Source organism: Tinamus guttatus, unplaced genomic scaffold (genome assembly GCF_059628265.1).
Source record: "Tinamus guttatus ecotype Peru unplaced genomic scaffold, ASM5962826v1 Tinamus_guttatus_pri_ptg000211l, whole genome shotgun sequence".
Taxonomy (NCBI): domain Eukaryota; kingdom Metazoa; phylum Chordata; class Aves; order Tinamiformes; family Tinamidae; genus Tinamus; species Tinamus guttatus.
In genome coordinates this window covers 4,518,111-4,529,034 of record NW_028288745.1, presented here as the reverse complement: position 1 = coordinate 4,529,034, position 10,924 = coordinate 4,518,111, and the positions used below count along the sequence as shown (strand labels likewise).

The window sequence follows — 10,924 nt, the reverse complement described above, 5'->3', positions numbered from 1 at the left end:
ACTCTTGCAGCAGGGAGGCTCCCGCCTCGTGCTGCGAGGTTGGGCAGTTCAGCCTTGGGTCACATGCGGACGGAGCCTCGGTCACTGAAAACACATGCTAAATTGATTTAGAACTCGCTCCGCTCTTTGGAGAGGAAGGAGGAACAGCTGCATTGCATTGGGATGGGAAACGCGTGCCTGAGCCAGGGCCTCTCCTCCGCGCTCTGCTCCTCGGGGGGACGCGAGCCGGGCGGCCGGGCTGTCAGCAGACACGAGCTCATCTCTGCCGAGCTGTAAATCTCCACGGTGCAGAGCAGAAGCGGCGTGGGCCGGCGGCTGCACCGCTCCCGGAGCCGCGGTGCTCCCTGCTCCCGGTCCTCCCCATGCTGAGGATGCTCTGAGGAGATGGATACCCGGGGGCAATCCCAGCTCTTCCTGGCAATCGCTTGCGAGATTCGGGGGGGTGATACCCACAGGGATATTGCTGCCACTGCAGGTCCCTGTTTTGCGGTGGTTGCTAACCGGGGAGGAAGGGGCTGCCCTTCCTCTGCCACTATTCGGAAGCTGGGCTGAGATGAGCGAACTTTGCGGCTTGCCGGACGCCGGTTGCTATAAACATTTCATCGGTGCGACAGAAAAAACAAACACAGCCACCCGTTCCCCTGGCAGCCGGGTGGGGGAGAGCCCACAGCGCGGGGCAGGGACCCACGGGAGCGTGGGGCAAAGGGCGAGAAGCAGGAGCGGGTCAGGGGCTGAAGTGCCGCAGACCCCCCGGCTCTGGGGCTTGCGCAGCAGGACGAGGAGCCGAGGGACGGGCGGGATGCGCCCATGGGCCACCCTGCACGTGGCTCTGGGCAGCACCCGCGGGAAGGAAGCGCCTGGCGGATGCTCCGTCCTGGGAAGCGGGTCCAGTGGGTCTGTAGCAGGGTGGTACCCAGCCCATTTCGTTTATTGATTTATTTTTTTAAGGCTAATTTTTAAGCTCAAGGAACCCTGATATCTCGTGGGGAGAGCAGCCAGAAGGTGTCCACCCATCTCCTGACGCTTGTTGCTTATCTGCCTGCTTATCTAGGCTGTGATAACAGGGGCTGCACCTCCCATCCCCAGGCGGGATGTCCCAGCCCAGCCCTGCGAAACCCTGTCCCGCCGGCAAGAGCAGCTTCTCAGAGGTGATGGACAATCTTTATCCTGCTGGGTAATGAAATCCCCAGCAAATATTGAGTCAGTGCCAAGGCGGGCAGCTGGGCGCGGAGAGGAGCGTCAAGTAGAAGGGAAAGGAGACACTCCTGGGAACCGAGACAGCGAGGAGATGGCAGTGAGAGTGTGTGTGTTTACTTTAAATCCTTCCCAACTCATTTGTCATATTCCAAGCACAGGCCCTGCTTCAGGAGCTGGCCTGAATTCGGCCCTGCAGGCTATTGCAGCCTCAAGTGCCACGTGCGGAGGAGCCTGCCCGGGGGCACGCATGCTGTGGTGACACCGGGTGACAAAGCTCCTGGCTGGCAGCACTGTGCCCCTTGCTGGCAATCTGCCAGCAGAGACCTCTCCATGTTGGAAAGCGAGCCTACATCCTCCCCGTGGCTCGGCTGGGCTGCTGTGGGGCCTGTACCTGCGGCCCCGCTCTCTGCCCTGCAAAATAGTGAGGGGAAAAAGCAGCAAGCGGGGCGCTTTCCCAGGAGGAGAGCTAGTGCCGCGGGCAGGGCCGGCGCCGGACAGCCCCGCAGCGGGTGCAAGCGCCGCGGGGCGAGGGCCGCCCTCGCATGCAATCGGCATGAGGCAATGGGAGCCGAGTTGTTGGCAGGCGGCGGGGTTGCTATAGCGCAGCAGCAAACACAGCGCGCTTGTCGCCGCCTGAGTCACCCCGGGGCGGAAGCGACCTGAGCTGACACGCTGCAAAGAACAACCACGGTGGGTGGCACCGCCGTGTGTCCCCAGGGGCTTCCCAAAGGCCACGCTGGCAGCCGGGGCTGCTGTGGTCTCGGGGCTCCCATATGCGCGCCAGAGCGGCGGTCATGGCTGCCACAGAGTGTGCTGCCCCAGCCGGGAGGCCCTCGTGGAGGAATGTGCGTGGGGACAGGGGTGGCTTTGAGGAGGGCTTATCGAGGGGTCACGGAAAGAGAGGAAATTGGCCCCAGCTGAAGGCCCGGAGGCTGCACAGGAGACAGGGAAATAGGCGAGCGGTGCGTCATGGACTGCGCAGACGCTCCCAGGCTGTGAGGAGCTAAGGAGGATGCGAGACAACAGCTGCTAGAGATGAAATTTGGGAAAAAAAGGCAAGCCCTTAAGCCTGGATAACCCAGGGGTGCTGTCAGGGCTGTCTGGAGCCGCAGCCAGGATCCACAGGCCATGAGCGTGTTAGTGCAATGCTAATGCGTCAACGGGGAAGTGCTCGCCGGCCAAGGGCTGGAAACGCCTGCGAGGCGGGAAGTGAAGGGCAAAGAGTGCAAGCGGAGTTCGCGCTAGCGAGCAGGGCCTTGCAGCTTGCATGGCCTCACAAAAGCAATGTATCTTCTCATCACAAACAAGAGTTTGGCTGTGTCCTGGCTGGAAGGAATTTGACGCCTCGTTCGTGGCGTTCAGATGTTAAAAAAGAAGAAGAAGAAGAAAAAAACAGGCCAGGCTCCGTGGCGCTGGGGCTCTCCTACGCGCTAGCAAGCAAAGGCACTCACATTTTTCTCCTGGCACTCGGGGGCCTGGGAAAGGCCGCCGGCCACGGCGAGCGTGACGCGGAGCTTTGCAATGCGCTGGGAAAGCGGCCGGGGGGAGGCGCGCATCCCCGAATTAGCAACGCAATTCCCGAGGCGGCGGCGGGCAGTGTGCTGCTCTGCCATGAGCACGAGCGATCCCGCGTGTCGGGGCATGGCGGCACCACCGCTGCCCCACGGCCTCCCCCAGCTGCCCTGCTGGGCTGCCCTGGGCTCTCCTGGGTGATCCTGGGCCAGGCTGCATTGCACTCGGCTGGACTGGCCCCGGTGGGCTGCACTGGGTCACAGTGGGTTGTAGGGAGCTGCACTGGGCCATACTGGGCTGTACTAGTGTGTACTGGGCTGTGGGGAGATGCACTGATGTGCACTGGATCGTACCAGCTGCCATGCCAGCTACGCTGGTCACGCTGCTCTGTACTAGGCTGTACTGGGCCATACTGAGCCACACTGGGCTGCACTGGTCTGCCCTGTGTTGTACTGGTCTGCCCTGTGTTGTACTGGTCTGCCCTGGGTTGTAGTAAGCCGCACGGAACTATACTGGCCACATTGGGCTCTACTGGCCCTATCGAGCTGTACTGGACCTTCCTATGCTGTACCAGCCGTACTGGTCTGTGCTGGCCATATTGGGCTGTATTTGGCTGTCCTGGGCTGGACTAAGCTGCAGTGGGCCATACTGGGCTGCACTGAGCCACACTGTCCTGTACTGGACTGCCCTGTGCTGTACCAGCCGCCCTGGCCTGTAGTGGGCCTGCTGGGCTGCCCTAAGCCTCTCTGGGCCGTCCTGGGCCATGCTGGGCCGTGCCGGGCCATATTGGCCCTCACTGGCCCGTAGCGGCCGCCGCTGCAGCGCCCCCTGCCGGCGCAGGGGCGGCGCGGCGGGCGGAAGGGGCGGCGCGCAGGCGCCGTGCGCAGGCGCGGGCAAGCGGCGGCGACGGGAGCGGGACCGGGATGCGGCGCGGGCGGGAGCGGGAGCCGGAGCGGGATCGGCCGCTGCCCGCCGCCGTGTGGGCGCTGTGCCGGGCCCTGCCGCCCCGCGCCCGGCCCGCCCCGGACACGCTGCGCCGCGCGCGCTTCGACCGGCCGCAGGCGGTGAGCGGCGGCGCCGGGGCCGGGTGCGGCGGGTGCGGGTCCCGGCGCGCACTGACCGCTGCGCTTTCCCTCCGCAGAGCGCGCCGTGCTGGGCGCTCCTCCACGCGCTCCTCCGCCGCGGGCAGCGCGCCCGGGACGCCCTAGGTAACCGCGCCGCCCCTCCTGCCCCGCCAGCGGCTCGTGGTCTGCGTCGCGTCCCGCGGTCCTCCGTGGGTGCTGTCTGCCGCCGTCCCCGCCGCGGGAGTGCGGAAAATCACGTGTCAAATAAAACCCGCGCGGGCTGAGGCACCAAAACGTAGCAAGTTTTGCAAAAACCACGGGCCCTCCTGAAGCTGCGCAGTCGGTAGTTACAGAACTCTGCAAATGGCTGTGTCTTTTTTTCCTCACTTTGCAAGAACTCTTTCCTCATGCAATACAAAGTGCTTGCCCTAGACTTCAGCGGGAGGCAGCTCCTGCGCTCAAGCCCCTTGTACGGATCAGACCAGGGGTCTTGCTGGCAGAGCACAAGTCAGGCTGCGTGACGGTACTTGTGGCACCGACAACGTCGTGGTTGCTGCTTTCACACTGCTCTTCAAAGCCACAGAGAACTCGGGGACTTGATTAACAACCGCAGCAGAGAGCGGGGCCGTGCACGTCCTGACAGTTGAGGAAAATTGTATTTTTTTCTCTTTTTTTTTCTCCCAGAATTGTAATTGAGTTTTTATTATATGAGGAAGAGGTCTGGAGCTGCACTATATTTCTGTTTGTTTGACAAATGAAGCAGAAACTGTTCTTCTGCAGCAGCAGTTTCCCGTAATACCACTATCTCCACAGGTGTTTCTTTCCCAAATTCGTCTGTGTCTGGCCTTGTACTTGTTTTAGGTCCTTTCTGTCTTAGCCTGCTTAGAGTAGATTAATGCAAATTCCTACTGGAATATTGTGTCATATTTCATAGAAGGTATTCTGCAGGATTCACAAAGCAGAAGAGCAGAGCATGAGCACAGTTATAAGAACTGAACCTTGAGGTTCAACCACGGCTTAGCCTCACTTGCTGAAGAGGCGCTTATAAATAAATAGCCCATGCACGCAGAAGGGGATTTGTTGCAAGGATTCCATAGGTCTTTCTATATAAAGTGCCCAATCCTGAGGAAAGGCTGTAAGAAAGTGCAGGGAAAGAAGAGGAGTTTGAATGACTGGCAATACCTGCTCACTGGGTGATGTTTTCCTAGGCTGCGCAGTTTGGAAGAATCCCCCTCGTGCTTGGGGAGGGAAGTCAGACAGTTTTACATTCACAGGTTCTGTGAAAGGAGTGAGCAGAGTGACGTAGGCCTTTAGGTGCCTTTTTTTCTCTGTTTATAAAGCAGAAACAAGCCAGTTTTGAAACTAGCTGTGATGTGCTTGGGCAGAAGATCTGCCTTGCAAAACACTACTTTTTTTTTTTTTTTAAAAAAAAGGGTAGTACTTCTGCGCTACCCTCTTGCCTGCTTAATTGTGTGCTTGAACCTGTTTTCTGTTATTGGGTTATTGTTAATGTCTTTGTCAGGGATTCATTAACAGCTCACACATGGCTAATCACCTGCTCCTGCTGCTGAAGACATGTTGTAATTTGTATAGTGTTTCCAGCTGCATATTTGGAGGAGGAGCACCCTGGAAATAGGGATTTCCTTGGGATTCTGCTTTCTTAAACCCTAATGCTGGTCGCAGGTGCAAAAGACAACAGTCTGTTACAAATCCCTAACTCTAAATTTCAGTTCCATTCAGGACTAAATTGAGCCAGAGTATTTACTGATTCATAGCGCGTTTGGTGGCTCATATGAAATGAGTAGGTGAATTGGAGTCCTGTTCTAGCAAGGATGGTTATTTATCCTTGTTACATTTATTAACTGCCAAGAAGCCATTAGCAGCCTCCATATGAACTTGGAATTTCTCTTCCCCTCAGCAGCCGTTCCTGTAGATCAGATGGGCAGTGTGAGGAAGGCTTGCTCTTCACCCTCTGTCCTTTCAGCTGCTGATAAGTGCAAAACTGCAGCGTGCGCCGACTTCTGCTAATCCCTGCCTCGGTGCACGATCCCTGCCCTCGGAGCAGGCTGCGGCGTCGGGGCTGAGCGGGTCGGTGTATTGAGCAGCACCGTGTGATGGGCTGAATTGTTTTCTCCTTTCCAGATGCCCAGGTTAGGTTTGTGAAGTCGGCGCTGTGGTACTACGGCTACGGCCGGCCGGAGCTGTACGGGCTGCCCTGCGACGGCTCGGCGGGCAGTCGGGAGCTGCTGCTCGCCTTCTCCTGGCTGCTGCACAGGCTGCGCCTGCCGGAGCGGCTGCTGGCCCGGGACAGAGTGCGGACCGGGGATGAAGCCTCCGTGTGCACGGTGAGCCTGGCTGCGCCTCCCCGCCTCGGCCGGCCGTGCCTGCTGCCTGCCCTCGCTGCCTGTGCACGCTGCCTGGGTACCTCCAAAAGTGATTGCCTTACCCTAGCTTAAAAAAAAAAAATGGAAAGGGACAACTATGTGGAATCCGTTCTCCTTCCCTGCTCTACTCCAGTGTACACACTTTTTTTTTTTTTTTTATGCAAGCGGCCTAGGTTCCTTTTCCAAATCCCACTCCCTAGGTGAATGCCCTTTTGTTATTTTTGCAAAATAGATGACACTAGTGCAGAGGATTGCAAATAAGCCAGCGTTAGTGATCTCCATGGTTCTGAGCTGCATGCTTCAGGCACCTGTGGCTCTGCAGTGTAGGCAAAGAGGTTAGCTGTGAATAGTGGGTCTGGTGGTGTGGGGATGATAGAGCAATAACCCTAAAGCAACCAGCGTGTTTTTTTTTTTTTTTTTTTTAAACATCTAGATCTTAAACAATAGCTACTACTCTTTGTGTAACTAATGACCATGTAGCCTCCTTGAGAGAATGGTGTGATTTATTGCTGTTTCCATAAAAAGGTGTTAGCACACAGCAATGCTCTGGAGTAAGCTAAGGATAGCTGTGTCTGCCCTAGCTGTAAGATACATACTGGTCAAGAACACTCAGTGATACTCCTTTTAAAACCCATTCTTAGGATTTTCATCTCACATGCATGTGATAGGTATTTTTCCGTCTTTGTCTCAAGCTTGTTGCAGGTAAGCCGTGCCTTCCTGGTAGCGCTTCAAGTGACGCAGGCCGTATTTGAACGGATCAGTGCAGGGTGCTCGTGTGGCCAAGGCCCTGCTGGACGGCTCTGACGTGTTCTACATCATCTTGGTCGCATTAGGCAGTAATTACTCTTGGCTGTGCTTCTCAATGCCGGGCTGTCAGCATTGTCTCATTCCCTGGACAAGGACGTTGTGGTTGAGGAATGCTACTTGCTCACGTCTAGCAAGGTTTAAGATCCTTTCACCTTTATTGTCGGGCACATTGTCATGCTCTCCCAGAATCTAAGGTGCTTAGATTATCTCCACAGTAAAGTTTTTGAGGGTAGAGCCATGCAGGAAAGCAAGGAACGCAGGTGGTCTCGAGAAAATTCTCAGCTAGCAGCAGCTTTGTTTTAAATCAGTGCTAGTGAGTGAGGCAGTGCAGTTATGGCTGCTTCTGGAGCGGGCTGCTCTGCCAGGAGCAGAACATCTGGCACCAGGATAGAGGCTCCCACTTGGATTGCAGCATGCGCTCCTTCTGACTGTTTGGTTTAGTCTCTACCCCTGCTCTGTGCAGAAATCTGCTCTGCTCTTTCATGAAGGAAATTAGAAGCCAGGAGTGCCAGGAAGGCCAGTAGTAGCCTTTGTATTTCACTGCCGAAGGTGGAGTGGGCGCAAGAGCTTGCAATTTCATCCTGGCAAAGTGGAGGTATTATTAATGTTAATTGCAGAGACTTTGGAAAACCAGAGTATAAATACACTGTCCTTGGAAGGTGAAGTCTGTATAAATGGAAAGCAGTTGAAGGGAAGAGTCTCCTGTCACATCGTTCTAAACTGTATTTTGAGGTAACAGACCAAGCCTGCTATTTGGGAGCTGTCTGCTGCTCAGAAGAGGGAGCACGAGCCGCAGGTAGCGCTTAGTGTGATGTGAAGGGCATCACGAGCCCTTAGAAGAAACCCACTTATGAGAGGCTTTTTACCTCAAATTCCTTCTGCTTTCTTTTTTAAATTGTCTTTGTTGTGTAGTAACTTTTTTTTTCATTCGTAATTTGTATTACAAAAGAATGGCAAGTGAAGTGTAGCAGCAACATGAATTCAGGAAGTGAGGCAGCACCTATGTTATTTCCTCTGAGGATTAAGTTCTGAATTTTCAAAAAAGGTGATAAAACTGTGGTAATACATTGTTATCTCTTATGCCCACACAGAGACACATTAAGCAAATGATTGCAGTTCCTTTCACCACAATTCTCCTGTGCTCCACCTGTGTTTCTTAAAAAAGCATGGAATGCATATTACATGTTTTTTCCCCCCATAACTGTCCAGAACAGTGTTTAGAGGGTGTACAGATGTGAAAATATTTCTGTCAGTGGGCTTTAAAACCTATTTATATATATTCTATATATTCTGTATATATATATACCTTTATAACTGCCTGTAGACTGGCAGTAAGTTCACGTAGGTAAAACACATTGTAGTAATGGTTATGATTATCAAATCTTTTCAGTATGTACACTAAACAATCTAATAAATCAGGATGATTTTAGGGAAAAATTGTAAGAGAGTAAGTAGATGGTGTGTTTTGTGGTCCTATATCATAAGGGAATAAAGAAAACAGAATTTTCAGAGCCGTGCTATTTTATTGGAGGCACTTCCAAACTGATACATTCAACCAGTCAGTCCCAACCGAATTATGGCCTGGAAATGCACAGGCAGCAGAGGTAGGAGCCCCATGAAGGGGGAAGGCAGATGGGTCACAGCTTCCCGTTAGTGCATAAATTGGTTCCTGTAAACCACTTGATGAAAGTGTGTTGTTCACTGTATTAAAGCGGGTCGTCACCGTGTTAGTGCTGTGTGGCATAGCTTCATGTAGCCTTGAGTACTCATCAGCACGTCAGATCTTGTTTGAGAAGACAGCCCCTAGAAGTCGTGGTAAGGAAGGGGAGGAGGTGAGGTGGTCACTTTGCTGCCTGCTGTCTCATGGCTTGAACTGCAGTTGGAGCAGTTGTGGTGCTGGAATTCTGGGCCTGTGTGCCTGTTAAATACCAGGCATTTTTGATACTTGGAACGGAAATGTTCTTGAAAGATACATAACCAATTGTAAAGACGCTGCAAAGCATGCTGAAGATCCACACCGTTATAGTCCTCGACTCTTCTGTTTAATTAATGGGCAGAAAAGCACAAAAGGACCTGGAAAACTTTTACAAGTGAAAGTTATGCCATGAAAAAGAAGGGAAAAGAAGAACTTTTTAAAAGAGTGGAACCTAGAGAGAGGCTGACAAATGTTCCACTGCTTGATCTTTTTCAAAAGATTGTTAGTAATTGAAATATTTTTCATGAAATGAAAATGCTCCAGGACAAATATCGGTTACATATTATTCGATTCTGTTTGTTGCTGGAATCTCTGCCAAAACCAGCAAAGCATGAAAGCAAAAGCACATACAAAGCAATACTTAGCTGCAAAGCACGTTCGTAGATATACTAAAGAGAATAAAGGTGAAAAGAATGCTTCCCTGTTGTCTTAATTTGAAAAACGGAGTCTCAAAAGTTGTGGGCACATTGGCTGGTTCAAACTGAAATTCCCGTTGTTTGTTTGTGAAATTTTGTCAGAAATCCACAAAAGTGGACACAACCTGTTGTACAGAGAGGAGGGGATTCAGCTAATCTCTGTGTTAGGGATGCAGTGAAGTTTGGGCTATTCTTTGGACTAAATCTGAAACCAAGGCGACTGCTTGCTAAATAGCTCATGATATGCCAAGTACCCAGCATATCAAGGGCCAATTAAATTAATTCCTTTCATTTCATGTCAAATTACCACTCAGTGGCCTTTTCTTTGCAGTTCCTTAGCAACACAGTTTTCTTCCCCTGCAAACTGAACACTTCCATCAGCTCTAACGGCTTTCAGGCCAATTATTTATAGCAGCAAGGGTATTCATGGCACATGATGGACATGGAGACCAGCTGCTGCAAGGAATTCATAGTCTTAATAACTTGAGCTGGCAAAGACATCCGCGAGCTTAATTTGACATGCAGTGAGGATCAAAAGTTAAGTGTTTCCTAAAATTCTAAACTAAATGTTGGCGAAGGCACGATAAAGGATTAGGGCAATGGGAGGTAGTGAGGTCTGCTTAAATTAAACCTTTTGGAGCTGCTGGTCAGGGCAGGCACGGTTAGCAGCCAAGGGTGGCTATTTGGGTGACTGCTTTTAGGTGTCAGGGAGGAGAATCGCTCGGGGTGCTCTGTCTCACGGGGTTTCTGTTCATGTTTTTGGGAGGGCAGTGCCTCTCCTGAGCCAGAGCCCTGTGTGCTCACCTGAAGGACATCCCAAACAGAAGGGCTGGAGGAGCTGCTGCTCTCCAAGCTCCTCTGCTCTCTTCCAGTGTATGAAATTAATATACCCAGGCCGGGGGGCAGGTGAAAGTGAGGCTGTGGGGAGGAGCAGGAGGGGAAAGATGGGGTGAGCAACCAAAGTCTGACTCCACTACTGGGCTGCGTTAGTGTGAGTCTGTTTTGTGAATTTACTGTGAATTTCACCTGTCAGCAGGCTGCTGGCTTCCGAGGCAGTAAATGAAAGCTCAAACCTTGCTTTGGATAAGTCATTAGAGAAAAAAAAAAATCACTAATTCTTTTCTCTAGAGACTTAAATACGATCTACATGGGGGGCTCACATAGATTGAAGTGTCTGCCTGGGAATTCTTGTTTACTGCCTTAAATGTCAGGGCAATTAATTGCTGAATTGTTGTAAAAGTCATCTAAGACTTTCTATGCGTGGGGTGGATTTCTCTCAGACATGCTGTGTAGTAATGTCAGTCTTGATCTTCCCTTGCCTTTGGTGCTGTGTGTGATCACATAAATACAGATTATTTGTAAATGCCATTTGTTGCTTCCTATTTATCCATTAGTATTTGAAAGTACAGGTAAAGTTACAGAACACATCTAAAACGTAGTGTGTGAAACACTTTATAAAGAGCTACCTGTGACAAGTCCCACTTAATTTGACGTGGTAATGAGCTTGTACCAGGCTGATTGTTCTTCTTGGATTTATTCCTGCACACTTGGCAGGTTTTCTAAGCTGTC

The 10,924-nt window shown here is 52.3% G+C and overlaps 1 protein-coding gene across 1 annotated transcript in view; it reads left to right on the top strand.

The window, feature by feature from the left end:
• The first annotated feature begins 3,472 nt into the window (after nt 1-3,472).
• TEDC1 (tubulin epsilon and delta complex 1) overlaps nt 3,473-10,924 on the top strand; it is a 61,134-nt gene continuing 53,682 nt past the window's right edge. The window contains exons 1-2 of the mRNA XM_088524551.1: nt 3,473-3,773; nt 5,916-6,118. Of these exons, the coding sequence (XP_088380677.1) occupies nt 3,473-3,773; nt 5,916-6,118 (504 nt within the window). The remainder of the gene's footprint in view (nt 3,774-5,915; nt 6,119-10,924) is intronic.